General features: G+C 48.2%; 2 protein-coding genes across 2 annotated transcripts; one reads left to right on the top strand and one right to left on the bottom strand.

Moving 5' to 3' along the window:
- The first annotated feature begins 78 nt into the window (after positions 1-78).
- On the top strand, positions 79-15,125 carry DNAAF2 (dynein axonemal assembly factor 2). The gene is made up of 3 exons (XM_009912828.2): positions 79-1,768; positions 11,651-11,797; positions 13,761-15,125. The coding sequence occupies exons 1-3, from the start codon at positions 86-88 to the stop codon at positions 14,331-14,333; spliced, it is 2,403 nt and encodes an 800-aa protein (XP_009911130.2). The 5' UTR covers positions 79-85; the 3' UTR covers positions 14,334-15,125.
- Positions 15,126-16,774: 1,649 nt separating this feature from the next.
- Positions 16,775-18,329, bottom strand: MGAT2 (alpha-1,6-mannosyl-glycoprotein 2-beta-N-acetylglucosaminyltransferase). The gene has a single exon (XM_009912827.2). The coding sequence runs from the start codon at positions 18,237-18,239 to the stop codon at positions 16,902-16,904; it is 1,338 nt and encodes a 445-aa protein (XP_009911129.2). The 5' UTR covers positions 18,240-18,329; the 3' UTR covers positions 16,775-16,901.
- Between the last annotated feature and the right edge of the window lie 1,509 nt (positions 18,330-19,838).

Genomic DNA, 19,838 nt, shown 5'->3' with positions numbered 1-19,838 from the left:
ATAGCAACGAGCCCGGCCGGGCCGCAGCCGCCATCTTGTTTGGCATCTCCACAGCAACGAGAAGCGGTCGGGCCGGGCCGGAGCCATGGCGGGCGCGGGGCGGCTGGAAGAGCTGGAGCTGAGCGCCGAGGAGGCGGAGCGGCTCCGCCGGGCCTTCCACGACAAGCAGTTCCAGGAGCTCTTCGCCGACTACGCGGCGGAGCTGGCCGACCCGGAGCAACGTCGGTTGTACGAGGAAGAGGTGGCGGCCCTGGAGAGGGAACGCGGCGTGGAGGTGCGCTTCGTCCACCCCGCGGCGGGCTACGTGCTGCGCACCAGCCAGGCCGGCTCCCGCCGCTGCTACCTCAACGTCTGCAGCAACCCGCAGGTCGGCCTGCCGCAGGCCCGCGCCGAGCCCGGCGGCCACCGCTGGACCCTACCCTACAGCCTGGCGCCGGGCCGCGAAGAGTTAGGCCGCGGCGGCCGCCGCCGCCTGGTCTACGACGTGGTTTTCCACCCGGCGGCCCTCCGCCTGGCCGCCCGCAACGCCCGCTTCCGCCGCCTGCTCAGCGACACGGCGCTGGAGGCCGTGGAGCGCCATTGCGCCGTGCAGCTCGACCGCGCCAACGCCGCCGTCCTCCGCGGCACCAAGTACAAGGGCGTCCCGCAGGCGCCCGTCATCCGCACCCCGCTGCCCGGCGCCGCTCCGCCGCCCGCCGACAACGACTCACCGCTGCCGCCCTTCCCCTTCCCGCCCGCCGCCGCCGCCTCGCCGCCGCCCGCCGCTCCCCCCGCCTCGTCGGCCCGGCCCCCCGGCCCCACCACGCCGCGCTGGAGCATCCGCCACCGCTCCTACGTGGACCTGCAAGACTACCGGTGCTGCCGCGATTCGGCGCCTAGCCCGGTGCCGCGGGAGCTGGTGGTGACGGTGGAGCTGCCGCTGCTGAGCTCCGCTGCCCAAGCCGCGCTGGAGATCCGCGGCCGGGAGCTGCGCCTCGACTCGCAGCGTCCCGCCTACCGCCTGCGCCTCCGCCTCCCCTACGACGTGGACGAGAACCGCGGGCGGGCCGCCTTCAACAAGGCCCAGCGGCAGCTGTTGGTCACGCTGCCCGTGGTGCCGCGGCCCGGCCCGCAGGAACCGCTAGGCCCGGGCGGGGAGCGGCTGGAGGAGGCCGAACCCGCTGCGGAGGGGCGAGGCGAGGCGCCGGAGGCTGAGGCGGGCGGCGGGGCCGCTCCTCCCCCGGGTTCCGAGGGCGGCGGCGGCGGCGGCGGGGAGCCCGCCGAGCCACCCGCGGGCAGCGACCCGCCACCGCCCCGCTCCGGCGCCGCTTCCCCCGTTTCGAGCGCCAGCCCCGAGCCGGCTGCGCTCTGCGGCCTCGGCGAGGGTCTCCCTCCGTCCCCGCTCGAGAGCCCGGTCCTGCCGGCGGTAGAGGGCAGCCCCGGTGGGATGGCTCTTCCCCGGGGCTCCGGCAGCCCCGAGGCCGCTGTGTGCCCTCCCTTCCAGTGCCGGCAGGATGAGGCCTCCCTCACCCTGCTCCTGCATGTGCCCGGCATCCAGCCCCAGAGCCTCAGCGGGGATGTGGGCACGAACCATTACAGCCTCCGCTTCTCCAGTGACACTGGCGCCTATGCCCTCTTCTTACAGTTTCCTCCTGCAAACAGGCTGGCGTCCCCCGAGACCAGCATTAGCGTGTCTGCCCACAACGCTGCCGTTGGGCTTGCCAAGGCCCCCGACAGCACCGGGCCCTGGGAGAAGTTCTGCTTCGGCCTTGACGCCTCAGCTCTGCAGGTAACGGCTTCAAAATGGCAGGGTTGGTGCGTCACGCTTCCCAGAATGCCACTGCTTCACTGCGGTGTGTGACTTCTGTTGTTTGGATTTGTTCATGAATCATGTCTTGGGGAGCTGTTAGGTTATCGGTCTGAGTTCAGAAGATGTTGGTAGTGACGGAAGCTGCTTCCCTAGGAGAGCTGTTACCGGATGTAAGTGGAATGACCTAATGAGTGCTAGTCTTGTACGAGCAGTACAAAGGTCACGTCACGGAGCTGATATCTTCATTCTTGGAATTGAAATGACTTTTGCCTCCTGTGCTGATTTTTTTTTAAGGGAAATTCTGATGATGAGTGAAAACAGAGCCTGCCCTATGTCCTTAACATTAGCCTTTAAGGCTGTGTAAATTGCTTATGCAGCCTATTCATGTGAAAGAAGGAGATGTTTATAATACACCAGATGTACACACACATGCATACAGTGTCATGAAGTGCAGGCGTGTGAGTGGCGTGTACCTGTGTCTGTATTTCAGGACAGAACTCCCATTTACAGCTGCAGGAACACCCATTAGTTCAACCACAGTAGTACAGCAAACTGCAGCTATGAACTGCTGCAATGTTGATTGCCATTTTGCTGGGCTAGTTCTTCATCTTCTCTTCTTACTAGTCTGAGTATGATGCTAGTTGAGATGTTTTTTTATTTTATGGGTCGTTAGGCAGTGATGCTCCCTGTGGCGGGAGGAGGTTGGCATGTGTGCTGCATCGGGCTGACAGTGCCTGCTGGGAACTGGCACTGTCCCCGCAAAGGGATTCTCACTTTGAGGCACTCTTGATGTCAAGAAGCACTCGCACAAGTTTTGTGGAGAACTATGTTATTCTGTGAGCTCAGACTTTCAAACAAGTTGTCATGAGCAGGGATTAAGACTGCACAATTCTTGTGTAACCTTTCAGCCATGTGATTTGGAGTTCGTCTTTATTTTAGAACAATAAAATCCTTTAGTTTGGATCACGTACCATGGGAGTGCAAGTCCAGAAAGCTGGCAGGCTTAAAGTATATCCACTGGGATGGTGGCTTGGAGTATCTTAATTGCTCCATCCCTACAATTAGAAAATACTGCATGATTCTGAAAGATTATCCAATTAGTATATGTGCAGCTGAATCTTCAAGTTTTATTTCCCATTTAGCAGGCTGCATACCTTTTCTGTAATAGCAACTCATTTGAAGGAGAGGCTGATCATTTTGGGTAAGTATCAAAGATGATGAATTTATTGAGAACCACCTATGCTGAACTGTTTGCAGTGCATTTCCTTCGCTTTTACCGGAGCAGGAGCCTGCAAGTCTGTGCAAGTGGGGCCATGGCACATTCAGCACTACTGTTAATCGGTGCCAATGTGATATCAAATAAGCCATCATGCAAACTACTGCCCGTTTTCTGTATAGGTACAGAAGGCATGGGGTAGGAACTACTGGCATTTTATCCGCTTTTTCGGATAGTCTGAATATCTTCCATCATGTGCCGTGGTGTGTGTGCGTGCGCTTCCTTGTTTTATGGCATGCAGGCCTAAATGCAGCTTTTAAGGGATAACAACAGCTTTCTGTGGCTCTGCGTGGGGATATAGCTGAAAATTCAGTTTGGGAACAGGAAATTCTGCTGCAGTATCTCTTTAGTGCTGCGATTGATGGACATTTCTGCACGCTTTGATCTCAGTCTCATGATTGAAAGTGTTTGGTGTGTGCATTAGTTATTATGATTGCGGGAACACCTTTTAATTCAAAGTTGTTAAAAGGGCATGCAGTAATAGGGTTTTTGTCAATATTACCGTTTTGTGAGTTAAAAAAATCTTTGAATGTGCTGAATTTATTATATATTGCAAAATGTTTTGGGTGGAGTAGGAGGAGGAGGTGATTGGTCATTAGTCATACATAGGCCTCCCAGCCATTCATTCATGTAGCAGGCTAGAAAAGATTTATTTCTTCTGGGGTGCAGTCCTTTTGGATACCAGGCCTGCAAATTGAAGTGGCTGAAATAATCTGAAGTCATTTGTTCTGTTTGCTTTTTTTTTAACTGTGCTATTTCCCAAAAGTGCCTGTGCCAGCGCTGATAGCGGCATTCAGCCAGAGTGAAGTGAGAAAAATTAATATTTAATTAGAGCTACTATTATATGCTGTCGTCTGTCCATTAACTATTCGCTCGTGGTAGCTTCTCTTCTATATATGTTGATTTCTTCAGTTTGTCTGCTGTCATCTCTGGTGTTTTTCTGCTTTGAATCTCTTTCTATAAATCAGAACTGCGGTTCTTGCATTGAGATCTGCTAGGAGTTGCATCTGTCATGGAATAGTGTTTTAGGAATGCGCACAGTAGCAGCGCCCTGTTTAATCACTTCAGGGAGCTTTCGGTGGCCTAGGCAAGCAGGAGTTTTATCCTGCACCTCCCAGACACACTGCTGTCGTCTTCTTCCACAGTAGCATTGCCAGAGGATAGTGTGTGGTGAAAGAAGAGGCCAGTGTTTTTTACAGATGGGAAATTCCTACTCTGCTGTCTTCTGGGAAGTTGTTTCTTACTGGAGACCACGGTTTTCTGTGATGTTTCAGGGAACAGATTCCTCACTGGGTTAGTTACTTCAGAAATCTGCCCAACTCGCCGACAGCTCGCACCACGGTGGCTGTTACAGTACCCTGTTAGGCTGCCTGCGTAATTGTCTCCCATTAATTTGCCAAACAGCCAGGAAAACGCGTTACGGTAATTGTTCACCGCATGAGCTGAATGGATGTCGTTGGCAGCCTCGTCCCTGGACTATGATGTAGTGCAGTGCCTATTGCTTGATTTTGATTGCCTGTGCGCCTCTGCCCAGATCAACATGTACGATAACGGTGTGCCAGTAATTGCACAGCCCTGCCTTGTGTGCTTGTGATGTTCCTGTTATCGCATTGGCCTCTTTTCTTGTTGGAAATTGGTCTGATACAGATATTGGTAGAAGAATGAGTTGAGCTCATCCTTAGGTTACCATTCTTGAAACAGAATTTCAAGGACTGGTTTTCCTTTTGTAGTCAGATGTGTTTGAATCCCTGTGCTGAAAGATGATATATTTAGAGCTCAGTTTCCATAGATGCTGAGCAGTCTGAATTCCCACCCCAGCAAGTGCTTATTTTCAGCAAGTCTTTACAGTGCAGTAGTCCTCCCTGGACTTTAACTGTGTCATTGCAAGTATTCCTTCATTTGATAGCTCTTGATGTTGTGTCGGTTTCACTGCTTTCCCATACAATAGATGGTCAGCTCTCTGCTGACTCTGAGCCCTAACTTCTTATCAGCAGTTGCAGTCATTGCTTCTCTTTGAGTAGGTTCGCTCCTTGGCTAAACCATAATGTCCACACACTTGTTACAGTGAGCAGAAATCCTATAAAAATAAAAATTCCGTAACTTTGGGCTTCATGGACCAGGGTCATGTATTCCAGGGGTTTAAAAAGTTATCTTTTGTCACTGGCCTTGTGCTCGATCACTGTAGCAGAGACCACACGGTGTTGATCTTTCTGCAGGGCTCACTCCAGGCCCTGTTTTTCCAGGGCAATAGAGACTCATGACGTGAGGAAGTTGCCTGGCTTCCCTGCTGCCAGAGTCACCGTCTGCTCTTTGCCTAGAAGGACCAGCTGTGGGCTGTGCTCCCTCCATTACTCTTTGTTGCAGTTCATCCACTAATACCTTCTACATCTCTTGCTTCCATTTGTTTAAATCCTGGGAGCTCAGGCCTAGGAAACTCCTGCACCAGAGAGTTCCCCTTCATTTTAAGACAACAGAGCCTGGGGAGTAAATGATGAAAAAAGAATGGTTGAGAGTTAAATAACCATTAATAAAATTTGTAAGCTTGCCAGGCAAGGTTTCTGAGAACAACATGTCCCAGAATGTCCTGGTTTACGGCAGAGCTGGAATTGGGCAATTATGGAAATCATGCCTTTGTAAAGCATGTCTTTTTAATGTTTGGTCTCCTGGGGTTAAATGCTCAGTTCTTAACAGAAATAAAAAACAGTTTTCTGGTAGGTATATCTGAACTACTGAGACTTGGAGGCTCAGTTATACTAGCATGTGAAACATGTTTGGTAGATAATTAATTCTGCCTGCAGTTTTTGGGTCATGTGTGCTCATTTTCATGTGATTAGAAAAAGATTGGTTAAAGTAGTAATTCCCTTTCATGCTGATCCACACCCTTCCTGCCCTTCTTGGTGGACTGAAATGAGTTTGTTCAGCGGATTTGTGCTCACTCTACTGGTCAGTGCTTCCCTCCTGCGGTCCCCCTCGCTGGGGAGGGAATCGCTGCAGTTAGCCCATCCCTTTTGTAATAAAAGCCCATGTTCTGTCATGGAGAATATTAAGATTTAACTCACGTAAACCCCCATGGGGTTCCAGGGAACAGCAGGGAGCAGTGTTTCCTGTGCTTTAGTATGCACTGAGATTATGTTTTTTTAACTTTTACAGTATGAAAAATATTATACTGAACATTCCTGATTAGTTCATGGTTGGAACTAAGCATGAGTTATGCTGTTTGTGAGGATTACTTCACATGGCTATCTAAAAGGGAAATCTAAAAGGGAATTGCATAGCAATACAAAAACTTGAACTTATGTGTGAATGTTGATGCCTTCACGGAGAACGTTTTAGATGGGTGTATTACTGAGCATAAAAAAAAGAGGTGTGATTTTTTTTCTGCTTGGCACAGCCACCAGCGCCTTGTGAAGAGGATCCTTTTGAAGCCTTTGTTGCTTTTTCCTTCAGAAAGCAGCCGGTAAATAACGCTGAAGCCCTGTGACCTCTGCTCGCTGCACGCACCGACTGTCACGTGTTGTTTTCTAACGCCTGGACTTGGGTCTTCTGCTTTGGCAACAGGTGTGCTGTGGGGCAGCTCCTCCAAGACAAACTCACGCTATGACCTGTTTACACAAAAACCCCCATGGGAACAATATTATTTTTACTTGCCTTTACAACAGAGGGACTGTCAGTCTTTGTAATTAATCTCCTCGTTATCTCATTGAACACAGTACTTGTCTTGTATGTGCTGTCAGGTCTATTGTGCCCAGGCAGATCCCGTGCTCTCCAGCCATGTATTTCCTGGAAAAGAAGTCATCTGTGGGTGGCAGAGGTATGATGCTCCCGGCACTGAGGGTGTGTGGAAAAGGCTGTGGGCTAGATGTGTTCCCGTGGGCATGCTGCCTGGGGCTGTGCTGGGGCTGTCTTTGTGCTTGGTGATCTCAGAATTAGGGCTCTTGTGGATAAATGTATTTCTTGGTTTGAGAGTCAGCCAAGCACGAAACCTAGAGACCTGTGTTGGGAAGTATAAGATGCATTGTCGTTTTAAGCCTATGTCACCTTTCAGGGAGAAGTCTGTACTGGAGAGCTGAATGGGTGCTGCAGTATGCTCCCACGTCCAAACAGAGGTGCTGGGTCTCAGCTGGCTCCGGCAGTCCGACTAGCTGTACTGCTGCATCTAGGTTTTGCCCTTATTTCCAAACTATTTTGAGTTGTGTTACATGCTTTCTTTGAAAGTCAGGGTTATAATTTTCAACTTCCAAGCTACTATAAAGAGTTAATATAATAGTTAGGGGTCACTTCTTAGAAGATGATGCTAGAAACTAGGACTGTTGTGCTTAATCCTACAACAGTTTATTTTTGGTTCAGTTAATTCTGTGCTCAGCATTTCAGGACTCTTGGCAAGTTTTTTGGGAGGTCAGAGGAGGACAGAAAAGGAGAACAGAGGAAACTTACTGTTTGATTTTTTTCAGAGTAATCTCTTACCCAAACTACATTAAGAAACATAATTGGTTTGCTTCTGCTATAAAACCAACTAATTTCTGAATAGCCTTTAGTTGGTAGATGCATTATGGGAATAATGTACTTACACAAAACAGTTATGTCATGAAATGTTATTTACCTACTGATTAAGCTCATGAAAGCTTCTTTTGAGCTGTTTAATCTTTGCAGTCATGAATACCTTATAATAAAGTTTTCACCCCCAGTACAGGTACTTTCATTCACCAAAAGTTTGAGCTTCAAATTCTCATGTCAAGCTGGTTTGCAATGGGACCCTACAAACCAAGAGGCCAGGAGATGCCTAGATCAAAATCCCTTTTTGTATTTGCATCAGCTTCTCATTACAGAAGACATGCAAATCATTTAAGCCTGAAATCTGTCCCACTTTTAAAACTATTGCAGCCTGCATGGGAGGTAACTCTGGATGGTAACTGGCAACGAGTTTGGATAAAGCAATGCAGAACAAACTGTTTGAGCGCTAAGGGCAGCCGGGGGAGGACTGGCTTTGTGCTGTGTCTGCCGGTGTTGCAGCCACTGCCGCTATGCGCTGTCGCTGCTGTGCGATACAAGGACGGTTTTGAATGATGAAGTGTTCTAGAAACCAAAGTCATTCCTGCTAACGTTTATGTTAATTTGGTCTCAGTTTAGTCATAGGAAAAACAAATGTGTACCAAACAGCAGATGACAGTATGTGCAGGGAAAAACAAATTTAATTCTAAGTTGCTAAGAGAATATCATAAATATCAGAAAATAAACTGTTTTAACTGAAGAATTATTTTACAGGGTCATTGAAATGATCTGCAGATGGTTGTCCTTTGCTGTTCTTCCAAGCCAGAGCAAATAGGCTTTAAAATAAATTCCTGAATCATTTTTTTGCCAAGGTCTGTGCTTTGATAACATCTGCAGTAATATAAATGCCTCAGCATATACTCACCGTGAATGCTGAATTACAGTCACTGTCTGTCTGAACAGGCTAATGATAATCATTATATTGATAACAAACAGCATTGCTTGTGCGTACAGCACAAGGTACCATGATTTATGGCAGGCTGCTGGGTAGTGCTGTGTTAAAATTTTAAATACTTACTTGAAATGTAAGTGTAGTGTTCTGGGAGTACGGTGTCGAGCTGGTATGAAATCTGGTCAAATTGGTTTATAGTAATTAGTCAAAATGATAGGAACGTTGTCACAAGCAGTTACTTTTTATCCTCCTGTAAAGTACCGACCAATAGACCTTTCATTCAGTTTTTCTTTTTTAGCAGTATTTTCTGTGAAGAAAACAAATTATTTTGCTTTTAATGAGGAAGGAAATCTTCAGAAAGATTTACTGGGTTTGTTGCCAAAGTGCAAAGTCGTATTTGCATTGGGGATGAACGGCTGTCGCTCCCTTCTCATAGCCATGGTTCACGGGCAGTGCTGGCACTCGCACCCCTGACCTGGGGAGGCAGTTTCTATACGGAGCTCTCTCAGCCTCACATTCTCTCCTAAGGTTCCTCCCAGTTTTCTTCGTTGTACCTTTGCTTTGGTGTGTGTAAACTGTCTGCTGCTATTTCAGAAATGCTTCTGTGAAACGGTTCCTGCGTTTCCTGGGACGGTGGGTGCTGAGCCCCGTGGCAGAACGCTGCCTTTGCTGCTGCTGCTGTTTCTCCACAGTGCTGACTTTGGAGGCAATGGCTCTGTAGCGTCTGCAAGTGTCCCTGTGGTTAAAGTCACTTCAGACAAAGTGATCTAAGGATGCAATTTGCTGTATGTTGACATAACAGAAAACTTTTTTCCTTACCTGTTGGCTTTTCAAGCATCTCCTCTCCCGATTCCTGTACCTGTGGTTTCTTTTTGTTGTTATGCTGCTTATGGACACGAGCAAGGTCAGGCACCAACTTTCAGAGCACAAATGCACAGTAAGAGAGTCCTTTTACAAAAGGCTTATGCTCTTACTAGACAAAACAAATGCAGGTTCAGAGGGAAAAAAGATTGTTTTCCCCATTTTATATAGGAAAAATGGAGGCAGAAACTTGCTCACAGTCATAGCAGTCCAGGAGAAAGCAGAGAATTGAAGCAAGATTGCTGACACCCAAAACCCACGGTGGTTCTTTTCCCAAAAGGGTGTTGAGATGTGCAGATCTTGTAGCAGTTATTTTGGAGGAAAAACAGCAACAAGCACTAGTCTCTTTTTTTTATCCTCGCTCAAATTGCGAGTCTCCAGCTTTTAGGAAAATGTTCTTGCTCTTAAAATGAAAATGTGGGGTGCAAAGGAGTGGGGGTGTCAGCTCAAGGTGAATTACTGGCAGGTGAGTTAAGTTTCTGAGCTGGGTGAGGAGAGTTGTTGTGCTGGAGCAGAGGGTGCTTTGCTGTACTCTCCTTCGAAGCAAAGGCAGGATACCAGGACGGGCTGAACCGCCATCGTGCTCGGCAGCATGCCGAAAACCCCGCAGAAGGGAAGTTGAGCTGTTCCGTCTGTGATGCGTGGGCAAAGCAATGCTTGGTGGAGGTGGGAATGTATCTCCTGCCCAAGGCCTTGCCAGTGACCTAGTTCATGAGCTTGTGGGAGTTTCAGCGCTGCACAGATTTTTGTGTCTGTACTCCCTGCCTTGTTTCTTTACTCTTGACACCTTCTCTTGAACTCTGCAGACTATTTCTCCAAGCCTGAAGCACTGGCAGGGTCCCTCTCTGGCAGGCAAGAAAGGAAGCAACATGAGGGAATAAGTACTTTAGGCTTTGTATACAAAAATGCAAAAGTAGGTATGTTACTAGAGGGTTTTCTGTCAGGGCAACCCTGCTGTAGTTTAATTTTTTCACAAACTGTCTCAGCAGCCGATGTTGGATGTTTGCCTGGACTGTAGTCTTTCTGGATAGAAAATGAATGCAACCCTCTGGTTTTGAAAACCAGCAATAGGTATGTTACGACTTTCCATATTGCGATTTCTAATTTTAAAAGTGAAAAAATAGGATGATTTTTATTTTTCCCATACAGAATTATTTTTTTAGGATGACAGTTAAATTTTGTACGTTAGACACAGTGTGGCATCTGGCTGTGCATAAGGCTACATCCACAGGGGGCCAAAAATGTGCAGAATTGCCTTTTTGCTTCTCAGTCCGCAAGATGTCAGTGATAATTGAGTTTAACTTTCATTGGGTTGACAAGAGGATAGAACTGGACCAAGAAATTTAGAAGTATGACTTAAAGTAGAAGGTTTGCAACTTTTCCATGCGATTTCCAATTAAGCAGTTTGTTGTTAAACAGGAAAGGTAATTCACAGAACATAAGAATAGTCCTCTAGGGTAGACCATTTTTATCATGCCAACATCTGTCCCTACCCACAGCCTACAGCAGATGATTTAGGAAGAACATGAGGACAGGGAAAGCTCTGCAGTTCTTATGAAACAGCCCCTCTAGGACATATTTTAGGACCTTTAATTACCTGTAACTGATTTAAATCTTTAAACCTGTAGCAACGTGTTTCACATTGTTTGTGACCTGCCTCAAAACATGTCCCAGACTGCTGCCTTTAACTGTGGGTACCTCTCCGTTTCTTCCAACTGGTATTTACGCTTGCCTAAATGGAGATCTGAGAAGCCTCTGTGGTTGGATGTGAAACGGATGTAGCCATGCATGTTTCATGGCCTTTGCTTTAGAAGGTCTGATCTCGAAGCCTGAGGGTTCAAAGATCCTGCAGTGACAGTCTAAGGAGGCATTTGCATTTTCCTAAAGTAAGACACTGAAACAAATCCATAAAAGCGTAATGCCCTGCTGATGTTAAGACAGCTGAGGATGGTGGAATGATGTTGGTGGAAATCATTCCTCAGAAGGAGTCTAAATCTATATATTAGTGATGTATCGAAAGAGAGAAAACATATGTTTCTTCTATCTTGGTGTATGCTGCAGATCTGTACTTTAAATCGAAATGAGCTAAGCGCTGGTCTTCCGTTCATTTCACCTTGTTACTTCTGAATGTCTGACTTCTCAGAATTTCTTCATCAAGATGTGAGCGTGCTGTGAAACTTGTGTTGTGAATCAGTGTCCTGGCTTTGTTTGGAGTGAGTTTTGTGCTCCAGTACCACTGAAATATAGTATGAAAAGAACATAACCTGCTCTTTCTTTTCTTTAGGAAAGATTGTTTGTCAGTGAAGAAAACGTCGTTGGATTTCTAGGCACTGTTTTACGCCCTCCCTTTTGCTCCCAATCAGCACTGGAAAGTCAGCCATTAATTGAAGTGCTTGATGTTACTGAGGACAGAATTCAAATCAGGTTGAAGGTAAGGATCTCTCTGGCAGTAGTACATATTGCTGACTGATTTATGTGCTTCAGCAAGATCATATCAAATCTGAGCGAAACAGCTTTGTTCCTGTTTTGTCTTGATATAGCCGGGAAGACCGTGGCATAGGGTGTATTTGCAAGTGTACACATCAGTTTTTAGAAGCATAGGTTCACGTTTGTGCCATTTAATGTGACCAAGGGATTGAAACCTCCTATTTTTCATTTGGGAGATGGAGAATTGCAACACAATCATTAAAGACAGTACTTTCTCCTTGCAGGAATACAGCATGGCATGCAATCGCTAAATCTGTCACTGGTATTAAAAGAAAAAAATGACTTGGTAACTACCTGGTATCCCTCATTCGGAGGGACCCCAAGTGCTTCCAGGTCAGAGCTGATGACAACGTGCTGCAAACAAATCTTGGCAGATGTCGTCAGACTAAAACCCAGAATGTTCTTAAAATGGAAATAAAGAAGTGAATAATCCACATCCTTCAAATACCCAAGAGTTTGGGCTCGTGTACTGGAGCCCACAGTTAAAGCATGCAGTCTTTTGCATGGTCACCTTTCTGGATGTCTGGTAACCAGAAGTGAACTTACCCGGAGGGACTTGGGGTCAGGAGGGAGTGGAGAGGCAAAGAACCTGGCTGCTGGGAGCAGGAAGCAGAAAGGGCTCCTTAAGATGGACAGAGGGTGCTCAGTCACGGCCACTGCTTCACTCTGCCTTCTCGCACAGGTAGAGAAAACCTTGAGGATTTTGTCTGTGAAGAATCGGGTCTCGTTATCTTTATTCGGTCCAAGTGTTTGAATACTCGGTGGTTTCCTGTTGTGTAGGTAATTAAATATGGGACTATTCATCTTAAACGCTGGTCTCAAATTCACTACTTGTAATGTTTAAGGCCTCATTCAGGCTACCCTTCTTCCTCAGTCACCCTGTCTATATAAAGGATGCAAGGTAGCCTGTTTCTGAAGTCTGCCACAGGATTAAAATGACCTCCCATTGCAAAACAGGAGATGGACAGATGAAGCAAACAATATGTTAGTTTTGTAAAGAGGAAAATGTGAGGTAAGACCCCCAAATCGACTGGGATTTCTTGGTAGACACTGTATCAGAAATTAATTTAATACTTGTCTTAAAGGAAAGATAATATGCAGGGACAATCAGGCTACTTCTGTGGCCATAAACGAGACTGGAGATACAGTTAAAGTGTAGATGGCTTCTTGGGAAAGCAAGCTCAGACGAAGCATGCGACCTCTGGAACTAAGCTGGAGGACCGAGGAGCGTACCCTGAAGATAGTGGCTTCAGCATTACTTGACAGGCTTAACTTTTGTAGCTAGTCTGAATTGTACATAAAAATTTAAAATTCAAATTGTTGGGAGAGCAGATGTGTATGTTCTGGTACCCAAGAAAGGAAAGCAATGGTGAAATTGGGTAACTGCTATTTAGACAACACTGGGTCTCACAGTTCGTACTCTCCTGAGGCAAACCGCAGCAGTTCCTGGATTAACTTGCTTAGGCCAATTGAGAAAGACAGCTCACTTACCAGTTACACCTTCCACGTACAACAGGATGGTAATTTCCCTAATTGCAAGGTTAAAACACACTTCTCTCAATAAGAGTTTAGATCCCTTGGCTGATTTTTGTGGCCCCCGAGTTCTAGAAAACAGCCTGGGTGTGGTGACTTGCTGGTCTTCCCTGCTGTTAATTGCGATGGAGGCTGTGGCTGCTTGGCAGCTGCCCAGCAGTGTTTCCTATTGCAGAGGAAACCTTCGGGAGGCAAACGACCTCCCTGCCACTCATTCCCATGTGTGGTACAAGATCAGGAAAACCTCAGCATGGTACTGACTTGGCTTTCTGGAAGTTGATGTTGGAGAAACAAGTGTCTTGGCCTGTCTTTACAGCAGTTTTGTGTGCCTGGTCTGTTTCAACTATAAACCAATTCATTTATTTTCTTGACAGCCGCAGGAAGCAGTCCATTCTGAACATGATGGAAAAGAAGAAACGCTTAGCAGCTCAGGAGGAGATCTCACTGAAAAGACAAATGGCAACTACCCCCAAACAAATGCAGAAACAAACTGTACTGCAGCTGACAGAGCCGAAGGAGAACATGCTGCAGAAACCAACAAAACTTCCACATCTTTTGGAACAGCTGAAACAATAGGAAAAGTAGGTTGTAGTTCACACCATTGTTTGCAGCATGAACCTTCTGACACCAGTTCAGCGATTCCTGGCGTATCTAGGAGAAAAGAACCAGATTTAGAAAGTGCCGTCACAGTAAGTGAAATGGCTGTGGCCACAGACTCTGGAAAACAAGCAGGCCTTCTGTTGGAGGGGCAGGCGAAAGCGGAAGGGGATGAAGCTGGTGTGCCCACAGGGTCAGCACAAGGGAACCAGCGCAGCCCGGACAGCAGGCCAGCCTCCCCGCTCCTGCAAGAAGTGAACACGCAGGATGGGAGTGTGCAGATCATTAGGGATCATGTAACGCACTGCCCGGTCGTCTTTCAGAATTCTTTGCTGTATGAATTGGACTAGTTTTAATTATTTTAGAATTTCCTTCTGTTGTTTGATGCTTACCACGACTTCCACATGCTGGTTTATGACTTCAGGGCTAAGAGTAGAACACAGGTGCCTACTGAAACTGTTTTGTTTACATGTCAAGACAGAATACTTACATTGTTAATAATTTTTGAAGTTAATAGGTCTGAGTTTTCTAATCATATGTATGGGCTGAAATAATTTTACGTACAAGAAAGAAGCAGTTGAAGGTAAATCTGAGCTCCTGGAGGAAAATGCATCTTTATCGTTTACATAACTTAGTCTCTTGCTACATTAGAGGGAGTATTTGTATATATCCTTCTTCTAATGGCTCCTTCAGGAATTGCTGTGTTTAGTCCACCTAGAAATGAGTAGTATTCATCATTTTCCAAACCTTTCATTTTGTGACAACTGCAGGATTAGACTTAGAGTGATTTTCAGCAATCAAATGAAATTTCTAATTACATGGAGAAGTTCTAATTAGTCTCCTAGAAATAATCAACATTTATACTGTGTATTCCATCCTAGTACATTACTTAGGATCTGCAGCATCCAGACATACCCCAGTCTGTCAGCCGAACAAATTCAATTGCACAATAAAAACATCCTCTCTTGTTGCATGTCTGCTACTAAGTATTTACAATTTCTAAAATGGATTCACTTTATCCAGATTAGATCTACTTTTCAAAAACAGTTCCCCATGAGCTTCAGCAGGCTCTTTGCTGGTTCATCTCTCTAAAGTGTGATAACCCAAAGAACAGATCTAATAATAAACTTTCAGTTCCCTTTTTCGCTGCTTCTGAAATAATTTGAGTTGTACAAGACACAAAGGTGCTGTAGAAGAAAGTTAAATGTGACTTCTTTCACAGCTGCTCTGGAATTACTCTTACATTTCTCTGTTAAATGCAAGTGCTTGCAGTGGGGGTATGTGGTGTAAACTTTACTTTTTTAAGTTCAGCGGAAGCCACAGCTGCCAGAAGCATCTGCCCTACCCTCTGCGCCAGTGCCAGCGCAGCACCGACCCAGCTGAAGGCGGGCAAGTGGTTTGCTGGGTTCAGTTTCACCCTGGTCAGCTCTGTCACACAGCTGCACTGTTCCTTGTGGAGGGTATGGAAGGGCTGAGGCGCAGGCACAGCTTTTTCAGTGCCAGCCCTGACTTTGTGAAACTATGATAATGGAGCAAGTACCAAACCCGGTACAAAATTGTGGCAGTTAAATTACCCCTGGAAAAAAAGAGCATCTTGTCGCGGTCAAAATAAACATCTGCATGCTACTTTGAGTACTTCACAAAACTTGGCGCTCTCACAAATGGGCATTTAACTGATGTATTCACAACCCTTTCCATTCCATGTAACTGTTGCAGCCAGCATCCTAAGAGCACCGACCCCATTTTCTCTAATTAAAAAAACAAAGTTGTTTTTTCTCCAAATCTGGTAGAAAATCTACCTCTAAATATTCCATGTCTGTCACCTTAGTGTAGCGTTTTCTTTCTCTGATGTACTTCTGTTCTACAAAAAGCTTCTTATGAGCTACTGCTACCAGGTTTGCTTCAAAGTCAAGTGCCATTAAAGCAGTCGTACAGTTTGCCTTAAAACAGGCGAGGAACTGTTCGATGTTGACGAACAGCTCTGCTCTCTCCTGTTCATGGCTTTCAGCTCCAGTTCAGTGTGTTTCCATTACACAGCAGTATTTTTTACTGGTTGCTTTACGCAGATGACTAATTTGAAAGCGAACTTTTTTTTGAGCCAAACAAAAGAGGTGTCATGCCATGCATTTGTTACTCTATTCTGCCTCAATTAATGAGTACCATTACAAATTTAATGAAGTTAAATGCACACTACTAGAATGGGTGATGGCATGTGTTCAGCCCCCTGGATTAAAGAAAAGACGGGCCCCCCCTGCCCCGGTCCCGACCTTCTTTCTAGCAACATGAGATGATACCATCTTGTTGTGAGAATCAAGAACTTCTCTGGTATTACAAAACAACTGAATTTTATTTTGGCAGAACTAAAAAAATCGTATATTTATCTACATTGCAGTAAAAACAATGAATTTTTTTTTTCCTTCATATATTCATCAACACATCGCAACCAAACCGGGACACGGGTATCGGGCATGAGGTGACCCCGGGCGGGACGGCCGGTGGGACGGCAGGAGGTGCCGGTACCGCCAGCGGAGGCGGCATGCGAAGCCCGTCTCACCACCCCCGGCACCACCGCTCTCACTCTGATGGGGGAAAACCCCCACACCAGAGCACCATAAGCACCAGAGAAGACGCACTTAAACACAAGTTTTCTCCTCCTCCTCCTCCTCCCAGTTAACACAGCAGCGGCCACTTTTTGCGTAGGGGCTGCGACACTGCTCTGAGCGGCACGGCAGCAGTAAGTAACCCGTTTCCAAAACGTGGTTGCCGAACATGAAAGATTACTATTTTGGGACACCTTTTACAAGAATGTTTATTCATATTAAAGCAGAAACCAACTCATAAATGCTTTTTATACACGTGTGTGCCTGTAAAAGACAGTATGGAACAACTCAAAGAGAAAAAGGCTGCGAGAACGATCCTCACTGAAGTCTGCGGTAACTTTTACAGAGTTCGTGGTCCCTAATATCTCCCCACCCTCCGTTTTTCACATGAGGGGAAAGGGGTGCCATGGAGTACCTTTTACTGACACTCATCGTTTCGGGAAACAGGTACTGTTGGTTGCTGTTCAAGAGAGAGTCGATTTTGGCACTCTGGGTGGACGGTCTGCAGGATTTCTTGTGGTGCATGCCGCAGTCCCCTGTGTGAAAAATCCTGGGGATTTCGGGAACCAGCACTTTCCAGAACTTTGGAAGACAAGAGACAGTCAAGTGCTGCAGAGTCCAGTCCCAGTTGTAGTCATCGTAGGTGCAGAAGGCGTCCGTGCACTCGATGAGCTTCTGGTAGGTGTCTCTGCCGAAGGCCATGCCCATGTTGTGCTCGGTGGACTTCCACGTCTTCATCTCCACCTTGTCGGCGCGGCCGGCGAAGCCGCCGCGCACGGGGCTGTAGGTGCCCAGGGAGACGATCTGGCACTCGGGGCACTCCCGCTCGCGCAGGGCCCAGAGCTTTTTGAGGACGTGGTAGAAGTCGGGCGCCAGGTAGTGGTCCTCCTCGAGGAAGAGGACGGGCCCGGCGTGCTCCCGCAGCGCCCGCACCCGCTCCCAGACGAAATGCAGCTTCCACCACCAGTGGTGCTTGGTTTGGGAGAAGCGAGCTTCGCGGTAGTGCCCGAAGGAGTCGGGGTACTCGGCGTTGATGCAGCCCAGGCGCAGGGCGGCCGCCTTGCCCACGTCGCGGGGGCAGTCGCGGGGGTCGTGGCCGGGGAATTCGCGGGGGTAGAGCTGGATGCTGAAGGGGAAGAAGACCTGCAGGACGGGGCAGAAGTCCACGCGTGCCGCCAGCCGGTTGAGCTCCTCGGCCCACAGGTCGTGGCTCAGCACCAGCAGCACGTTCTCCACTCCCGCCGCCCGCCGCAGCGACTCCAGCAGCAACCGCAGGTGCTCGGCTCGATCGTGCACCTGCACCACCAGCACCACGTCGGCGGCGGCGGCGGACCGCGCCGGGAAGCGCCCGGCGTTCCGCACCGGTTGGTCGAAGTTCAATCGGTAAACGAGCGAGCGGTAACTCAGCGTCCCGTTCTCCGTCAGCACCGGCGACTCTAAAGATGCAGCCGAAGCGTTAATAACGGCGGGGCGGCGCGGCGGCGGGTCGCTGACCCGCGGCGGCTCCCCGGTGCTACCGGTACCGCCCCGTTGCTGCTGCTGTTGCTGCTGCCGCCTCCGCCCGCCGCCGCCGCCGCTTCCCCACAGCGCCAGCGCGCAGACCGCCAGCGCCAGCGCCAGCAGCAACACCTTCCGCTTGTAGATCCGCAGCCGCATCCTTCCCCGGCGGCGGCGGCCGCCGTTCACCGCCGACCTCCCGCCGCCGCCGCCGCCGCCGCCGCTCCCGCAGGCAGCGCGCGCGCGCCGCCGCCGCCCCACCGCGCACACGTCGCCGCACGCCATAGGGCGCCGCCGGCACCGCCGCCGCTTTTTCATTGGTCGCCGCCGCCGTCACTCCTCGCCGCTTCCGCCGGTGGGGAACGGCGCAGCCGCCGCCCGCCTCCCGTTCGTGCCCCCCCCACACCCCCCCTTCCCCGGAGGGATGCTTGGCAAAGCTGTGCTGTGATTGGGCAGCGGTAATTGGGGAGGGGGTGGGGGGCCGTAATTAGGCAAAGAGCGCTGGAGAAGCGGAGGTACAAACCGATTTGGGGCGGGGGTGAGACGCTGCGGGACTGCAAGGAAAAATCAGCAGGAGAAAAGCCTTTGGGAGAGGAAGGTGAAATCATTCCAGAACGGCAAGAATGAGAGGAGATAAAGCGCCCTGGGTTTGCAAGAATAAAAGAAGAGAAAGCCTTAAGTCTAGACTTGCAAGAATAATACAAAAGAAAGTCATTCTAGAACTGCAAGAATGAAATAAAGTCATGCTAGGATTGAGAGAGAATCGTTAGGATTCGAAGGGGATAAAGTCGTTCTACAACGGCAAAATTAAGAAATTCAGTCTAGGATTGCACAAATAAGAGAAAATCGTTCTAGAACAAATTTATCCTAGATTTGCAAGAATAATATGTAAGGAGAAACTAACTCCGGAATGGCAAGAATAACGCATTTTAAAATCACTCCGGAATTGCAAGAATAAGGTGAGAAAGTAATTCTAGAATTGCAAGAATACCACATAATGAAATAATTCCACAACCACAGGAATAATACATAATATTTCTAGAATTACAAGAATGTAAGATGACAATCACCCTAGAATTAGGAGGCTATAAGACGACAATCATTCTAAAATTACAAGAATAATCTACAATAACTCTACAATTACAAATAATTGCAAGAATTACTCTTGTAGTTCCGTACTTTGTGTCCGAGCCCCTCTCCTCGGTGGGCACGGGCCAGTTGAGAAATTTGGTGACGATTTTGTGCAATATGCTCCCAAGGGTCAAATACTGTCACCCACGCAGGTCCGTGGCACCCACAGGAGGAGGAGAGCTCTGCCCCACGCCACTCCACTTTCTCCTTGTGGAAATTGGCCCCGTTTTCCTTCGAAAAGCTTTACGAACCTGACGGCCGTCCCCGAGCCCAGTTTGGGGCTGGCGGCCGCTGGCAGCCCTGGCACGTCCCGGCCGTACCCAGCAGGGATTTCTGACTGTCTCCGTCTGCCTGCAGCGGCAGCCCCGTGTTTCACGAGCACCCTGCCCCGTTTATGAGGGTCTCCGCTGCGCCTCGTCCCTTACAGCGGTATTTTCGGGAGGCTGCTACCACCTCCTCCTCCTGCGCAGGGTGGTACTGATACACGCGGGTTTGGGGGTGGTTTATTTTTTAGTCTGGGTTCACATCGATACTCATTTCCGTAATTTTAAGTATTTCTTGCCCCAAGAAGGCAGCCTCCACACAGCCGGATTTAACGTCTTCCACAGCCGTGGGTAAAACTCCAGC

Source organism: Haliaeetus albicilla, chromosome 5 (assembly GCF_947461875.1).
Source record: "Haliaeetus albicilla chromosome 5, bHalAlb1.1, whole genome shotgun sequence".
Taxonomy (NCBI): Eukaryota; Metazoa; Chordata; class Aves; order Accipitriformes; family Accipitridae; genus Haliaeetus; species Haliaeetus albicilla.
Note: the sequence above shows the minus strand (reverse complement) of the source record. Positions and strands in the feature narration are given on the sequence as shown.